This window comes from Fundulus heteroclitus, chromosome 9, assembly GCF_011125445.2.
Source record: "Fundulus heteroclitus isolate FHET01 chromosome 9, MU-UCD_Fhet_4.1, whole genome shotgun sequence".
Lineage (NCBI taxonomy): Eukaryota > Metazoa > Chordata > Actinopteri > Cyprinodontiformes > Fundulidae > Fundulus > Fundulus heteroclitus.
Window position 1 is genome coordinate 37,000,243 of NC_046369.1, and position 18,369 is coordinate 37,018,611.

General features: G+C 43.1%; 2 protein-coding genes across 2 annotated transcripts in view; one reads left to right on the top strand and one right to left on the bottom strand.

Moving 5' to 3' along the window:
- The window catches only part of LOC118564211 (guanine nucleotide-binding protein G(I)/G(S)/G(O) subunit gamma-12), a 46,748-nt gene extending 35,307 nt beyond the window's left edge, over positions 1-11,441 (top strand). Inside the window, exons 3-4 of the mRNA XM_036141601.1 lie at positions 7,087-7,207; positions 9,867-11,441. Of these exons, the coding sequence (XP_035997494.1) occupies positions 7,115-7,207; positions 9,867-9,992 (219 nt within the window). The 5' untranslated portion in view covers positions 7,087-7,114 and the 3' untranslated portion in view covers positions 9,993-11,441. The remainder of the gene's footprint in view (positions 1-7,086; positions 7,208-9,866) is intronic.
- Positions 11,442-16,112: 4,671 nt separating this feature from the next.
- Positions 16,113-18,156, bottom strand: gadd45ab (growth arrest and DNA-damage-inducible, alpha, b). Its single transcript, XM_021309376.2, has 4 exons — positions 17,934-18,156; positions 17,444-17,545; positions 17,143-17,350; positions 16,113-16,978 (listed from the first exon to the last, which is right to left on the bottom strand). Exons 1-4 carry the CDS (start codon positions 18,152-18,154, stop codon positions 16,865-16,867), a joined length of 645 nt encoding a protein of 214 aa, XP_021165051.2. The 5' UTR covers positions 18,155-18,156; the 3' UTR covers positions 16,113-16,864.
- Between the last annotated feature and the right edge of the window lie 213 nt (positions 18,157-18,369).

Below are 18,369 nucleotides of genomic sequence, written 5' to 3' on the forward strand. Positions count from 1 at the left end.
GAGGGGCCTCACCAGACCAGGCTGTACTCAGTTAGCTACGTGTGATTCACCACTCCTGCTGGAACTGTTCACCTCTCCACTAAGTATAGACAATATGCCACATGAGGCACATCTGGCCCGAGGGGAGGAGTGTTCACTGTCAAAGTAATTAGCCTTCAAAGGCCCCTTCCTGCTGCTGCAGTGCAGAAAAGAACAGTTAGTACCTTGCTCTGGAACTAGAAGAAGGAAATTATCAATGAGCTGGTGTCTTTTTATATAATTACACCAAACTCTATTGTTCCATAGATGTTGACATTTTAAACTCGGAGGAAGAGATTACTAAAAAATAAAACTGGTATCGTAATCTTTTTCAACATTATTCAATTTTACAGGTATGTTTGTGATCTTCGTGCACCTCATGTCTGGTGCAAATATGCATACACCTGAACTTAGCAAACAAGCATTAATGAGAGAAGTGACCCAGAGATTCAAGGTGGTTCACCTTCCATCAGAATAACAACCCTAAACATAGAGTTAGAGGTACAATTGGAGGGTTTAGAACAAGCTTATATATAGACACTGCTCAAAGGATAATAACACATCCTAGATCTGAATGAATGAAATATTCTTATTAAATACTTTTTACATAGCTGAATGTGCTGACAACAAAGTCACACAAAGATTATCAATGGAAATCAAATGTATTAACCCATGGAGGTCTGGATTGGGTGCAACCCTCAAAACTAAAGTGGAAAAACACTCTATAGGTGGATCCAACTTTGATGTAATGTCCTTAAATAAGTCAAAATTAGGCTCAGTAGCGTGTGTGGCCTCCATGTGCCTGTATGACCTCCCTACAACGCCTGAGCATGTTCCTGATGAGGTGGCAGATGGTCTCCTGAGGGACCTCTTCCCAGACCTGGACTAAACACATCCACCGACTCCTGGACAGTCTGTGGTTGCAACGTGGCGTTGGTGGATGGAGCGAGACATGATGTCTCAGATGTGCTCAGTTGGATTCAGGTCTGGGGAACGGGTGGGCCGGTCCGTAGCATCAATGCCTTGGTCTTCCAGGAGCTGCTGACACACTCTAAACATGAGGTCTAGCATTGTCTTGACCCAGAGCCAACCACACTAGCATATGGTCTCACAATAAGTCTGAAGATCTCATCTCTGTACCTAATGGCAGTCAAACTACCTCTGGCGAGCACACGGAGGGCCGTGCGGCCCCCCAAAGAAATGCCACCCCACGCCATTACTGACCCACTGCCAAACCGGTCATAGTGGAGGATGTTGCAGGCAGCAGAACTTTCTCCACGGCGTCTCCAGACCCCATCACGTCTGTCACATGTCCTCAGTGTGAACCTGCTTTCATCTTTACTAATCTTGGTGTTCTCTGGCAAATGCCAAACGTTCTGCACGGTGTTGGGCTGGAAGCATAACCCCCACCTGTGGATGTCAGGCCCTCATACCACCTTCATGGAGGTTTGCTAATTGCCTCTAGTTTCCACCTGTTGTCTATTCCATTTGTACAACAGAAGGTGAAACTGATTGTCAATCAGTGTTGCTTCTTAAGAGGACAGTTTGATTTCACGGAAGTCTGATTGACTTGGAGTTACATTATGTTGTTTGAGCATTCCCTTTATTTTTTTGAGCAGTATACATATATTAGAAGAAGTATGCAGTATTGGTGTATCACATAATATCCCTATAGATATATCGATGATTTTGTCACATATATATAGATATGTGACAAAATCATTTTGCTAACTATGGTGCTTTGCTTGTTGTTGTTGATGTGCGGTTCCAAACATTCAGAGAAAGTAGGTTGCTAAGACTATGAGTAGAAAAAAATCAGTTGTATGTGTTTTTATAGAGGCAGGCGCAGTGATTCCTGCACTGCAGTCAGCTCTATCTGCTTCATAATTATCCATATAGCACAGGTCAGTTCAACAATAAGATTATGGAGTTTATTAAATACAACAGTCATTAAAGGAAATAACTTGATATAAGTGACAAGCAGGAAAAAGCATTTGTGAGCAAAAGCTGAAAGTTTTCTCTCCTTCCTATCATTTTACAGCACAAAAGGCAAACCTGCTCCAAGTGTCTCAAAGGTATAAAAGTACCTGAAAAGTACCTTTTGTCCCAAAAGATTTTAAAGCTTTATATACTCACAATAGTATTTTCTATCAACTTTTGGGTAGATCAGAAGCTAGTGTGACGGTTTTTGACCTTCTATACTGCAATTGTATCAAATAATAATAAAATATTGTTGATTGCTATGGATTGTAGCAGTTTGTAATAACAAAAAAACCTTGTGAGGTCATTATCAGGTCTTAAAATTAGGGAAGATAAACTCTCATGCATAATACATCATGTCCCAGCTATGACCAGCTTCCCTGTCCCTGCTGGAAAAAAAAGTTAAAACACAGTTTGACTAAATAGGCGCGCAGGATTTTATTTAGGGACATCAAAGTAACAATATAACAATACAAATGGATGCCGGACTTTTTTAATTTTTAGCAGCCAAACGTTTTTAAAAAACATGTCTCATTTTACTTTAACTTCACAATCATGCACCATTTTTTATATTGATCCATCACCAAAAGTCAATCTGAAATACATAGTGGTTTGTGATTGCAACAGTAAACAGTTCAAGGGCTGGAAATACTTTTGCAAGGCACATCTGGACAGAGCTCACGGTTTATGGTCTCTTTTTGGACCGAAGTGGCTTCTTTACTGTTCTTTATATCACAAGGTCATAATTTGCAAATTATTATTATTGAATATGCAGGTCGGCTGCAGAGTTGCACAGTGGTAGTGCTGTGGCCTTGTAGCAAGAAGATGCTTGGTTTGAACCCTGGCCTTGGGTCATTCTGCATGGAGTTTGCATGTTTACCCTGTGCATGTGTGGGTTCTCTCTGGTTTCACGTTTAGCTTCAGCCGTATTGAGATGTGATCACAGTTTTCATCTGCTAGATCAGGGGTCTGAAACTTGCAGTTCCAGAGCCACAAGTGGCTCACCTAATGTTATTAAAAGATTAAATATTGCCCTGTTCTATTGTTTCATTCTTTTGTTATGTGCCCCTATGAAGAAACAGTGGAACCACCTTGCCCCCTGGTAAATTTGGTCTAGAACCGCCACTGGGTATTCATTGTGTGTCTCAGTGTTGCTCTGTGATGAACTGGTGAACTGTTCAGGGTGTACCCAGCCTCTCGCTCAATGACCACTGGAAATAGGCTCCTTTTTGTTAAGCATTGGTATTCATCTGATCTTTTTACGCAGTAACAATGTTCAAGAATCAAGAGTCTTTATTGTTATCATGTAACTATGACATTTTGGTGAGATACTGGCTCAGGATTGAAAGACAAATCAAAGACATCCATGAAGAAACGAAGAATGAGCATTTATAGAGAAGATACTGCTGAAATGCATAAACACACTATGAAAAGAAAAAAGCTACATTTATAGTTTGGCATTACAGCAGATTGAGAAAGATCTGTCAGAAGGGGAAAGGTCCTGTGCAATTGTTGATAGATGATAAGGCATATTAAATGCACAACGCTCTGCATATTAAATCAGCTTTCCTGCTTCAATTTACCAGATTTAAATGGATACTGGATAAAACATTTTCTGCCAAACTTTGACAAGATGTTGCTAATCTGTTCCTTTGAATGGGGTCTGCTGGGGTAGGGAGAAGTGTGAATGAGGCAGAATGGCGTTCCCATTGGTGTATGCGTCAATGTCCCTTGCCATACTCCCTACTAAACATAGAGGGCAGAGGTGCACAGGTTATGTTATCAGTTCATGGAGGACATTTAGATGCACTAAATGTTTGCGAACAACATCTTATTAAAAAAGGGTGTGTGTCATAATCAGTCGTGAGCCAACTGTGCTGGAGGTAGCAGTGGAACTTTCTGGGCTCTGTGTTAGCAGCCAGCGTCACAGTGTCGGCGCATGGCCCTGCTCTGACGCAGCTCTCCCTATTGCCGGCACTCACGCCTAGCTGCTGCCGTTGTGTGTTTAAACACTACAGCTGTGTTAACACGAGAGGCACGACACGGAACAATGAGTCCAAAGGTCAAGAAAGCAAAACTTACAACAGCACATTGAGTATGTGTGCACTCTGAGCAAGATGCTTGTGATTTTAAAAGGCGATGCGTTTTTGAATCTGCTGAAAGGCTCGATCTAAAGAAGCGCCTTAAAACTCCCACCCTCTATTTTTAGCTGCAGCAGAACTCATTTCTCTGTTTCCTTGGGAACTCTTCAGTGTGAAGGATCTATTTTTAAAGCCTCCACCCCACATTTAATCATTTATGCTTTGGAGAGTAACTGGCGATCCAGTTTCCTGTGGAGGAAACGGAAGTGCAGTGGGTGGGGGTAAAGGAGTGGGGATTAGAGGGAAGCGTGGTCTCATCTGCTCTCTGTAGTTGGGCCGGCAGTTGCCAATGTTTCATCTCACTCACATTTCAACTGGTCCCCCTCCTCCATAATATCCGGCACCAGAGCACAGAGCAAACACTGAGTGCACCGCATGCCACCACACCACGTCGCCCAGCTTTCTTCATTTGGTCCAGGAGCAACAGCTTGATCTGAGCAGAACTGAGCCATGCTGGGGCCAGAGTGGGGATTTAGTTTGTTGCTTAACCATGTCCCAGTGTAACAATATAAGACACTTTGTTCTCTTGCTCTTGCATTAGTCTTCAAAGTTGTTCCTTTAGAGGCTAATGCAAACAAAATAATTTTGCATTAGCCTTACTCAATGAGGGAAGTGGTTCCTTTGTCTTGAGCTTGGTGAGGGGCTCCGGACAGGAGACACTAGCCTTTGCTCAAGGTCCGTTTTCCGCTTCTGCACAGCCATTAGCCGGAATGAAATGTTGAAAATAGCAGCTTTGCAGCCTCTCCTGCAAGCAGTACAGGGCGTGACGTAATGAGCCGGTAAAGACAAACCATTACATCCTGGAAGTGGGAATTGTGAAACGGGAGTTTGTTGAGTTAGGTCAGAGCTTTTACGCACATTAAGTCAGCAGTCATTTCTCAAAAGTTACACACCCATTGAGATAAAAAAAAAAATTCTGCTTCAATATGTGCGCAACACCATTTCTGTTATTTGTCTGTTTCTCCCGTCCTGGAACAGTTATTTTATTGCAGAAGTTTGAACCCAACGTATTTCATCTTTTTTTCATTCATTTTGTATGAATCCATTCATGCATTTGTCTGACAGAGAGACTTTAAACAAAACAACTGGTGACTATATTTAGTGGTTTGGTGTGAAACACTTTCCACAAAGGGATTTTGTAAACTAATTTACCATAAAATAATTTAATATTTAAAAAAAAGATTGGGAGATATTAACATTAGTTCTGCCCCTATTTGATTTATTTGAATAATTTCGGTACACAAGGGTGCACCTCTAAACTTTCACTGCATCAAGGACAGTCATGCATCATTACAAGAGCTGAAATGATTTCTCGAATGATTCAAGGCAAAGCAAGGCGAATTTATTTATATAGCACAATTCAGTACAGAGACAATGCAAAGTGCTTTACACAATTAAAATATAGGAAAATAAAGCAGAATAAAAGCAAGTTGCAATAAAATGTAGTAAAAACAGTTGGACTAAAAAAGTTGAGAACTGTTTAACTAGAGCAGTCAAAGGCAATCCTAAACAAATGTGTTTTCAGTCTTGATTTAAAGGAACTCAGGCTTTCAACACTTTTACAGTTTTCTGGAAGTTTGTTTCAGATAAGTGGAGCATAGGAACTAAATGCTGCTTCTCCATGTCTGGTTCTGGTTCTAGGTATGCAGAGTAGGCTGAAGCCAGAAGACCTTAGTGGTCTGGAGGGTTTATACACTGATAACAAGTCTGTGATGTATTTAGGTGCTAAGCCATTCAGGGATTTATAGACTAACAGAAGCATTTTAAAGTCTATTCTCTGAGATACAGGGAGTCAGTGTAAGGACTTTAGAACTGGGTTCATGTTCTCTACTTTCTTAGTCTTAGTGAGGACGCGGGCAGCAGCGTTCTGGATCAGCTGCAGCTGTCTGATCCACTTTTTAGGCAGACCTGTGAAAACACCGTTGCAGTAATCAATTCTACTAAATATAAACGCATGGATTAATTTTTCCAGATCCTGCTGAGACATCAGTCCTTTAATCCTGGAAATGTTCCTCAGGTGATAGAAAGCCGACCTTGTAACTGTCTTTAGATGCTTTTGGAGGTTCAGGTCTGAGTCCATCACTACTCCCAGATTTCGGGCCTGATCAGTGGTTTCTAGCTGAAGCAGCTGAAGCTGTGTGCTAACTTTTGATCCCTCCTCTATTGGTCCAAAGATTATTACTCAAATTCCTCGAGTTACTTCTCTGGAGGCTTTGTCAAATTCTGTATAACTGTTTAGCATATTGTTTTTCCAGTGAGCTGGTTATTTGAGTTGCACAACGCTCTCACTTCTGTGTTAGCCCTAAGCTGTTGATACACAGAGAGGCAAAAAGAAGTGCAGAGAAAGCGTCAGAACGCGTCAATCTGCTTCTCTTTTTGCACCTCAAGTTTTACATTTCATTGAAATTATTTTTGATGTAAAATACTGTGTAGACATATGTCATCGTCAATATTCACTATAATTCACCAAGCCAACCATCTGCTTTTAGCACGCTGTTTGCTGTTGTTTCTTGCGAGCTGCTCTAGTTCTCAAAGATAAAATGAATGATATTGCAGCTGTATACGCACTAACCTTAGCCTAGCAGATACCCTGCACATGGGAGGAAATGCATACAGCTCTCAGGCAACACAAAGAAGAAGACCTTGGTTTTATAAATCAGCTTGTTTGTTAGTAGATAACATTGATAAAAAATATCAAATCTTATTTTACTGGCCTAGTTGCTGCTTTTATTGACGCTCTAATAAAGCAGCTGGAACCACAACTGCATTTTAGCAGCAGCTTGACCTGATTTGTTGCTTCTTTAATCCCACGAGAACATCATGTTGCCAGTCAATTTTTAAACAGCCTTACTCCACTGTGGCCTCGCTGGTTTACCTTGTGTAAATATAATCTGTATGCTTTGTCTAATTAAACCCGAGTTAACAAGCCTATCGCCTTCTTCCACAGAATCAGGCACAGTCGTCTGAAAGGAGAGATGTCGTCGAAAACGCCGAGCTCCAGCAGCATCGCTCAGGCCAGGCGGACGGTGCAGCAGCTGAAGAGAGAAGCTCGCATCGAGAGGATCAAAGTGTGTCTGCGTTGGGAATTATTCACACATATCTGCTTTGTCCACCTGGCTGGGATGCACGCATGCACTGAAATCATCAATCACCCCATTAACCTTTTCACGTTTTGTCACATTTCACAACAAATCAAATGTCCTTTATTGGAATGCTAGGGGACCAACACAAAGCAGAGAATAATTCTGAACTGAATACAAAATTAAACAGTTTTCAGTCGTTTTTTTTTTTTTTTACGTAACAATCTGAAACGTTTGGCATGCATTTGTATTCCCTCCCTGTTGTGTTTAGGAGGACCCAAATGCAGGCAGGCAAAAAAGAAGTAAAAAGCTGAATAATGATTAAAAACTAAAACTTAAAGCAGCACCATGTAGGTTTTGACTCAAGTATTAGCTTGATCTGACATATATTAAATGATTTTTCAGGTTAGGGTTAGAGTTAATTGGTTCTTTGCTCCGTGTGGGCTGCTCTTCTCATCACTGAATGGGTCACATGACCACAGGTCACTTTAGGTGCCATAACAACAAAACAAAACAGGTACAGCGATGACCTGATCAGACATATTCTTGGTTCTCTGATGTAGGATTTAATCTAGGGGGCTGAATGTGGTTTTGCCTTTATAAGAAACTCCATGAGACTTCTCAATCTGCTGGTCCAAAGTGCTCTGCAGTCAGAAACCAAAACATGGAGAGAGTGTAGTGTTGCCAGTGGCCTTCAGTGGCACTAAACCTGGAATTGTTAACATTTTGTTGATCATGGTGATCTTTTTGGGATGCATAATAAAGATTTCTATATTTATAAACCTCCACCAGAAGGAGCGCTTGCTTGTCCGCCATGTTTTTCTGCATGAGACTGTCCGTGTAGTTTTTCCTAGATGTGCAGAGCGGAAACATTTGGCTGCGCTGAGAGACGTGGTAGCAAAAATGAGGAAATATGGCCGTGCGGACCTCACAGTTGCGTCGAGCATAAACCAGGCTTAAAAGGTGCATAGCCATGTTATTTGACTCTTTTTTTGTTTATAAATGATTAGCTCACTCTGGTTGCATACAAAGTTTTTATGAAAGATTATCACGTCCTTCTGGCGTATTAGTTGTTATTTTGGTGTTTTATGCTTTGTTTTTGCTCAGTTTGTTAGTAAATAAAGCCTTTTTGTTTATTTTCGATTTTAATGGAATTACTGTACGTACTGCGCATGCGCAGCAGCGGTTAAAACCAGGATGCGGCTAAAGGCTGTTAGCATCTCCAGGCGAAACAATGAAGAATGGTCCAAAATCGAGTGAAAAAAAGCAAAAAAAAAAGAATAATTTCAAGAGGGAAAAGACTGGAATGTTGTTGGGATGAATGACATTCCAGTGTTTATGAACATTGGTGTTCACTGAAGCAGATGCTAAACCTGCAGAGGCTCAGATGTGACCGCAGAGTTGATCGATGTGAGTAAAATGTTCTGATATCAGGCTCTTAAAGTTGCTGTAGATTGGTTGATTTAATTATTAACGTTTGGTCTTTGATGACTGCTGCTGCTTTACTGCAAGGCATTTCAGATGGTCAGGCTCAGTCCGACCTGATTTAATTTTGATTTATTAATTAAGCAAAGATTATGATAGTTCTGCGATACTGCCGCTAGATAGGGCCACGACTGTTTGTATCAAGACATCAAGATGGAGGCTTGGTGCATATAACCTTATTTTATCATGATCAAACGTTTTTTGGTATTTTTTAAGCATATAATGTGGCTATATACCTTTAAGGAACCGGTTGCAATGAACGTACAGCAGGTAATCCAGTGAGGAATGACAAAGTGCTTTAATACTGGGGAATGAGAACTGGAACACTTGACGAGTGAGTTATAAGTGACTGCCATTAATGGACTAGTCAGCTGGGCTTAACTAATGAATGATAAAAGAAATTATATATATATATATATATATATATATATATATATATATATATATATATATATATATGCATACACACACACACACACAACACTAGTCTGCAGTCTCTGTTTGCAGCAAACCCAAAGTAAAAAGATATAAACACTAATCATTTATTCATAGAATGACATTATTATTGCAACATTCACCAATATTACTGCATTTTGCACCTTTTACTAATATTGTGCTGCTCCAATGCACCCACTACCATGTGTCACCATTTGGGTGGTGTTCATTGCTTTGCCTGCAGGACAGAAAGTTGAATTTCCGTCTCATTTGAGCAGAGAACAACCTTCTACATGTTACAGATATAATTTTGCTTTAAGCTTCTCAACAGCACTCTCCCTGACATATTTTCTGTGTTCCACGTTGGTAGTTCAATAATGTGCTACAAGACACCTCTGAGGTCTTCACACAGCATCTGGATTCATACTACTATTAAATTAATCAGATGGGCTGTGACTTCTAAACACCTCTGGCTGCAGTGGTCTTTTTAGGGGTATTGATGTGAAGGGGGCTGAATACAATTTTACACATTTGAAACCATGTGTTTTTCTCCTTCCACTTCCTATTTAGGCACCACTTTGTATTGGTCCATCAAATAAAGACCCAAAAACACATTTTCCCAATTTCCAGTTGGAATGTGACAAAATGGAAAAACAATTCAGTGGGTTTGGATGTTTCTTAAGGCACTGTCAAAACGGCATGTGGATTGATTTGTGTGTTTTTGCAGGTGTCTAAGGCTTCATCAGACCTGATGCGCTACTGTGGAGAGCATGCCAAGAATGACCCTCTGCTAATGGGCATCCCAACTTCAGAGAACCCCTTCAAAGACAAGAAGCCTTGCACTGTGTTGTAGCTGAATGTCGTTTTAAACCTCTAATGTAACACAGCTGATAGTTGAACACATCTTGCCTAAAGGCTTCTGTGGTGGTTACGTTTTTTTCACCTATACTTCCTAAATGAAATTAAGACCAAAGAAGTCCAGAAGTTGAGGGCTTTGGTCAAAGTTTCGGGTCTAGACATTGTTTGAACGAGATGGGCCCAGGTGTGACTTCACGTTTCTGCCGTGGCACAACTCGTAATGATTAATTGTCATACGATGCCAAAACAAAACCTCTTACTCAGTGGGCCAGTCAGATAGTGACGTCTTTACCTTTTACTTTCATCGTGCTTGCTTGAGGAAAGAGTGAGTTTGTGCTCTGCTGATGAGGATCACTCAAGATAACGACATCCTGTGAGTGGATTAACAGACTGCTGCCCATTACAAAATGAAAAACAGTGAAGAGTGGAGCTCTGTTGCCAGTGACGTTCACCTTATGCCTTAGGCAGCCATGGATTAACAATCACAAGTAATAATGATGAGGACAGGACCACTACATTGTTGTTCATTTAAAGACATAACAGACAACAGTTCCTGTGTGTTCCTTACAGAATATGGATCCTTTCCTTAGAGTGTAGATGTCTAAAAAGCTGCCAACGTTTCCCAATTCAACATGATCCATGACTAACAGAGGTTGAATGTATTACAGCAGTTTGCTGTAATACGCTCTGCCTTCCTGTTATCTGCTGAAAATACAGTCAGATTTTCTCTGACTTTATTTCAAAAGCCTCCCTGATGCTGGAAATATCTAACTTGAAATCAGTGTGACGGCACCCTCTCTGAAGATTGGTATTTTCGGCGCGACATGGTCCTGCTCAGCGTGGTGATCTGAAAGAAAACGAGTTTCTGGCCGGCTGGTCACCAGCTAGGACCAGTCAAACTGAAAATCGACCGATTCCAATTCGGTGTTCTCGTTGAATCTCTATGTGAGCAGTGTAGTTTGAATGAAACCAACTGCTGGCGTTGCTCTGGTAGTAACAGTGTCGTCTGAGATTGGCTTACAAAAACTGCTGGGTCTGATACGTGTTTCCACCAGCCTGTTCTTTTGCTGGGTGTATTCTTGGCATAATCTTGACTCTTCTTATACACTGAAAACATCTCTTTATGATCCCCTCACTGAAAGGCTACTGGACCATTGAAGCACTGTGAAAGCTAGATTGCAGATGACTATTACACTGTTATACTCTGCTCTTAGCTTCCATATAATGTCTGTAATGATGTGGCTGATGCTTGTACTCAAGATCTGCTGTTACAGTTTTGTCTGCCTGAGTCTTAATCCTGAAACCAGACAGCTTTAACTCTCACACAAGTGCTTTTTGGGTAATGCTGTGTACAATGAATTAAAGAGAGCTCGGGGTGTGTGTTGGCTGTGAAATAGATTTACATATTGCTTTTTTGTCATTAATAAACTGTGCTGGGAAGTAGTATTTGCCTCTTTCTGATTTCTTCTTTTTTTTTGTCATGCTAAAATTATTGATATCATCAAACAACTTTTAACTTTTCACATCAGACAAGCATAATGTCACTTAATACAGACATTTGTTTTTATGGTTTCAGTTATTGGGGGCAAAACCTATCCAAAGCAACCTGACTCCATTAAAAAAGGCGAAGAATACAATGTCTCTTCGAGGTTCACCTAAGGAATTAATTTGGAAAAATCACATTTTCTGGTTACATTTCAGTAGTCCCACCCAAGCCTGGTTACTGCCAGACCTACAGAATAGATAACTCCCTTCAATCTGACAACATGAAGCTGGCTGAAAGGTCTCAGAGCAACACATCATCTCCCAATCCAAAGTCATTGATATCTATTGGACTGGAAAGGGTTACAAAGCCATTTCTAAGGGAAAAGTCACTATCTACGAATGGGTGTTACAACTAACAATGGTGAACCTTCTCAGGAGAGGCCATCCACCAAAATTTCTCCAAGAACGCATCAACAACATGTGAAAGAAGGTGATTTGATCAGATTAAATTAAAATGCAACATTTTGGCCAGTGTGCAAAATGCTATGTGTGATAGAAAACCAACACTACACATGACCTTAAACACACCATTCCTACAGTGAAACATGGTGGTGGCCACAACATGCTCTGGTGACATTTGCTTTCAGCAGAGACAGAAAAGGTGGACAGAGGTGATGTGGAAGATGGAAGGGGGCTAGCCAGAGGGCAATCCTGGAAGAAAAACAAAACAAAACACACAAAAGTAGGGCGGAGTTTTGGCCTCAAGCAGGACAACAATCCTAAACATGCAGCCCAAAGCTGCAATGGAATGGTTTACTTCAACGATCCTAAAATCATATGTTAAAATGGTCTAGTCCAAGCCTGGAACCAAATGCAGTCAAGGATGTATGGTAGAACTTGAAACCTGCTGTTCACAGACGCGCTCCATCCAACCTGACTGAGTTTGAGGTCTTTTGCAAAAAGGAATGGGCAAGCATTTCAGTCATGGGATGTGCAGAGCTGGTGGAGATACACCCTGAAGGCTTAAAGCTTTACTTGCAGCAAAAGGGGGATTCTACAAGGTATTGCTCCTGAGGGGTTAAACACAAGTGCATACCACTTACGTCTTTATATGTAAAACGTTTTTAAAGCCCTTTACCCTTTTCCTTCCACTTCACAATAATATTGGTACTATGTGGTGCTAATTCACATGAAATCCCAATTAAATTAATAGAAATTTCAGACTGTAACATGACAAAAATGTGAAAATGTGACGTGTGAACATTTTTGCAAAACGGTGTAGCTGCTGTCGGGTTTTGCTGATTTGCATTCCGCATATTGCCGTAAGCATAGCTGTGGAAGCGGCCCATGTTTTTAGCGTTCCGTCAGGGCATGGAGGACTGAACTATTTCTATCAGCATGTGCGGGGAAGCCACGATCAAAATCCGTCGGAGGCTATTTTCCTACGCTGAGATCACCGTGCCTCCATCGCAGCCACAGGTCACTGTGTTCAAACAGGTGGATGAGCCAACAAGGTCAGGCACGCAAACATGTTTGCTCTAATTTCCCATCCCAAGTGTTTATGTGCGCCGAGCCATGCACCGGTTGTTATGCAATCCTCCCCCAGCCCTTTGTGCCCCCTCCTCCCCTGCTCCTCAGGTGTGATGTTACACTTACAACCAGGTCAAGCCATATTTCATGGCCCACATTGATGTAATCCGTACTCGATGCAGATGGTGGATGAGCTCAGATTTGTATCAGCTGTATTTCCAGTGTTGTTGTATACGTAAGCTGCGGTAAGCTAATAGTCCGGTATCTCTACCATTTCACCTACTTTTCAGGGGCCATTCCTCTGATTTACAGGAAGCAGGCTGGTGTTTTTACTCCTCTAGGTGTCATCTCACTTAACAAACTCTGGTATTTCTGGAATGATTGCCATATTTCCTTAGAAGCGCCTCACCTTCATACCGAAACTGCCAGAATGGCAGCTTCCACAGAACACTACCAAAAATCTTTTAAAAATCTGGTGCCTGTGCAAAGTTATCTCTGCAGGGACTTCTGACATGTTTCTGCATTTGGAGCTCTGCAGACCTTGTCCAATCTGCAAACCATCCCTGCTCATTTCAAACAGAGATGTGCATGAAATCTCCAGCAGTTGTCTTAACCCACATTCCAGCTTTGCTCTCTGCGTTTTGACCCAGTTCCTCCACCCAATCTGCTTCCCTCCATCTTTGATAGCGCCACCAGAGAGGCTCGCTGTCTTCTCGATGTCTGTCCCCGGCTGCAAACTGACATCTCTGCAGCAGTGAATCACAAGTACCCCCCCCCCCCCCCCCCCCCCCGTTGCCAGAGTGTCAGCGGTCAGATGGGAACGCCTCTATTCACAGGGCTATTTTTAGCCTCAAAGCTAAACTACTGTACAGCTCTAGCAATAAGAGACCTGAATAGGCCTGACTCATGAAGCCATTGTCTCGTGACCCTCTCTGTGGAAAGCTTTGTTCCTCCCCTCCGAGCACCAGCACTAATAAGTTCTGGTTCTCTCTTTTTACAGCCTGAGAGGGGTCTTCAACCACCCTTTTTCCTTCCCTCTTTGCTATTTTTAGCCAGTCAGCAGTAAATTTAGCTGGGATTGCATTAAAGCAGATGGCTGCAAAGAACATGTTGCCACAGTGAGCCTGATCCTGCACAGGTTTAAAACCACAGTAGCTGTTTTCCTCCACTTAAACCAGAGTGCCTTGAAAAAGTATTCCAACCCCTGCGACTTTTTTTTCCTCATTTTATTACAGCTACATACTTTAACCTATTTTTTGTTTGAACTTCATTTGATAGAAAAACACAAAGTAATGTGTAACTGTGATGCGAAGAGTAAAAACTAGGGGTTTCCTACCTTATTTTATTAATTTATTTTTACAAATGAAGATCTGAAGTTTTTGGCATGGATTTATAGTCCTCCTGCTTTGTGTCGTTACCTCTGACAAAAAGTCGGTGTCATTAATTGCCTTCAGAAGTCCCCCGATTATTGAAATAGGCGTTCAGTGTGTAACTGAATCTCTGCATAAATCCAGCTGTTCTGTGAAGGCTGCAGAGGTTTGTTAGAGAATGTTAGGGAAAAGGACTGCATCATAAAGGCCAAGCGACACATCCGACAGGTGAAAGGATCTGATGACAGGATGACTATTGGTTACACATTCAACAGATCTTTGTATGACTGAGCAGCAAGAAGAAAACCAGTGTTGAGAAATAGCCGTTCTGTTTGCCACAAGCTATGTAGGCAATGCAACAAATATAGGGAAGAAGGTGGCTCTCTGCTCAGACAAAGTCAAAATGAAACTTTTATGGAGGACAACACTGTGGTGTCAGCGTCATGCTGAGGGGATTCTTTAAGTCAGCAGGGCCAGGAAAGCTGCTCATGGTTGATGGGAGGATGATGGAGCTAAATAGAGAATAATGCTGGAAGAACCCCTGACAGAGGTTTCAGAAGACTTGAGACTGGGTAGGAGATTCACCTTCCAGCAGGACAATGTTCCCAAGCGGCTGTGAAACTCCTGATGTTTGCAGACGACACCGCTGTCATTGGTCTGATCCAGGATGGTGACCGTTTTGTTCCTCCAGGCGGGCTCTCTGATGAACACTTACCTCAGAGTACCCAGATCGGTACCATGCTGATTTGCACCAACCCAAAAATCTCTTCCTGTACACACTGTCAGCGGTGCCGCCAGAAATTATGGACCCTATCACAAAAAAATCTAAATCATCCCAAAACCAGATAGAAATATATAAAATGTTCTTCTTGGGTCCTAACGACCCCCCCCCCCCACACACACCACCCCTGTACACATATTTACAAAGATATTTTTATTACCTTTTATGTATTGATACTCAAAACGTCTTCACCGAGAGTAAAGTGCAACCGAAGACAAATGCTTTGTGTCACAAACCTGCCGACTTATACTGATTCATACAGCCAGCGCGACAATGGAAGGGTTTAGGACAAAGCACATTGTTTTATAATGGCTTAGTTAAAGTCCAAACTTAGACCCAATTAAGAATCTGTGGCAAGCCTTGAAAGCTGCCGTTCACAGATGCTCTCCATCCCACCGGACGGAGCTGAAGCCATTTTGAAGAAAAGAATGTGCAAAAACTGCAGTCACTATATGCGCAAAGCTGGAAGAGACCTAAACTAAAACCCTGTTGGCTGTAACTACACCAAAGGTTGTCCTACGAAGTATCGACTGAGCGTGTCTGAATACAAACGCACAGCTTACTTCTGATTTTTAGCTGTAGAAAATTCATTTTTACTCCTACTGTAATCATGGACTACTTTGTGTTGGTCTGTCGATTTAAATCTATTAAGTTAATAGTAGCAACCTGACAAAATGTGAAGAGGATGTGTTTGTCAGTTTATCATATAGTGAATTCTAGACAATAAACAAAGTCTCCATCTAAATGAGATTTCCACTTTGTGCAGAGGTCTGCAGGAAACGGTAGATACCTGCTGCAGCAGCGGTGTAACCTGCCTGGTAACGTGCTAAACGCTCTGGGGCAATAAGCGTCAGTCAGGACAAGCTGTCATAAAAAAAACACAACACGCCTTGGTACTTCCTTCACAGAAAGTCTGTAGTTACGGGAAATCATCGAGGCAGAACAAGCCTGGGAAGTGTTGTTTGTTTATTTCACTTTCACATGGCAATCTCCAGCGAACTATGCACAATAAATAAAATTCTTTAAATTAACAACACGTAAAAACACCAGCGTTTAACGGACAACTCCGAACACGTCGTCCTGAAAGATGATAGCAGTAACGACAGAAGAAAAACGTTCCCTTTTTAAGTTAGCAAAGTGACAATTCTTAAATAGCATTAAATAAATGTGATGCTAAAGGAATTCATGTTTGGTCGAGCTTTCACAGGATGGTCCACCAGCTGGGAGCTGACCAGTCCGCCCCCCCCCCCCCTGTGGTCCAGCTCCTGGAGGGCTGTCAGCTCCCCCCTCCATTCAGGCCCGGGCCGGTGCATGTGCTCACCACGCCGTGCGCTCGTTCCCCTCACATGATGCCGTTTCCTCGTAAAAGGACTCCTTCTCGGCAGAGAGAGGTGCAGCAGCACGGAAATCCTGGCAACGAGGACTGCTGAGTCACTCTTTCTTGACCCGCGACTTGGCACCCTGACGTGGCAAATTTGCTGAACCGTTCGTGTTTCTTGTTTTTCTTTAAATCCCACCCTCCTCTCTTGACTGTCCCGTTGCTCTCTTTGGGTGGTTGGTGAGGGGGACAAAAGGAGGAAGGGGTGGAGGGGGGGGGCTTTCCAATTAAGTCCAACATAGACATTAACACAGGCCCCTCTGCAGGTGTGTTTTTTTTTGCCCCCCTGGATGCAATCAATACAGAAGATATTCCGAAGGGCTTCATCGATCTGGCAGGTTGATGACGGGCACCCACTGGTCCAGGCAGCGGCAGTCCCTGCAGAATCTGTTCACTTTGCTCAGTGCAGGGTCCTTCCAGAGGGCCGACTGTGGGTTCTGCAGGAGGAGCAAAGCAGTTAGAGCATGCTGGTTCAGGTGGACCAAAAGGCCCAGAGTTATTCACACTGTGGAACCAACACTAACACATGAGCCCTCTGGCTCTGACTCATCAGGCTGCTCACACGCTAATGAGCAATTTACAGCAGAGGAAGGAGACTTACGGTAACCAAGACGCAGTGCACGTCCGTGGGCTCCCCTCCAGGCTTCACTCCCCCCAGTATCTCGGCCAGCCGCCACATGTTGCCCACCCGCAGGATGTTGATGTCATTCTCACAGCAGAACGCCTGGATCAGAGTGAAGTGGATCTGCAGGGCCACGTCCTCCTCGTCATCCGTTGCCAGCAGGCACAGCACCACATTGTCCGGATCCCTAAGAGGGGAAACGATCGGGAGAAGGAGTGAGTCGCGTCGCACGGATCCCTGTCCAGGGGGGGGCGGCACAGAGAGCAGGAGATGAACTCACGCATTGAGGGACTTTGCTGCCTCGTAGACCCCGACGGTGATGCAACCCTGAGGCAACGCCGAGCTCAGGACCTCCTCCAAAGCTTGAGCCACCGAGTCCATCCTGGAGGAAACAGCAGACAACGGGGATCAATGCCCTGACAGAGCGGCAGAGCGGACGGGCTTTGTCCGAGTTCATCTGACACAGATGACAGTGAATGATGTAACCTTGCATGCAGAGCGCGACCTGCAGCGCGGACCGAGACGCGAGCGGAACCGGCGTCAGACAGCTGCTCTGCCGGTGCTGGCAGGCTGCTTTATAAGGCTAATGCTAGCTTAAAGCTTAAGGCTAGCCGGAATGAAGCGAAGCAAACTGTTGCTGCGACCTCACGGAGTTAAAAGCTAACTGCGCGGAGAAACGCCCGACACTGAAAAAAACTTATTCTGCAGCTAAATTCACATGACATGCAAAATAAAAGAAAAAAGTTCCAGGTATAATAGGAGGGACTGACCTTTCTACAGAGTTTTCTCCTCCGGTTTCTTCAAAAGTCATATTGCACATCCAGGCGGTTCGGTGTCCTACACAGTCCAGGGCGGAGGGAGAGCTGCTCTGGCGCCGGGATGCTCGCTGTTTGCTCGGTGGACCGTCTGCTCCCCGGAGTAAGACAGCCAGCCTGTGAATCCACACGCTCATTAACATGAAGCCCTCCCATTGGCTGTCGGTCGGCAACATGCAAATACACAGCCGGGGTTTCCAGTGGAGAAAAGAAACGTGCTTGTTGTGAATCTGGCGCCCCCTACCGGCTCTCCATGTCTCCCGTGGGCACGAAAAAAAAACATGACATCCTGAATATCATGTAGGCCTTTCTGAAAAATAAATCTGTTTGCCTTTCTGACATTATTCTTCTGCTGTGATTTACACCAGCTTCCCTCCTTCAGTTTGCTGTA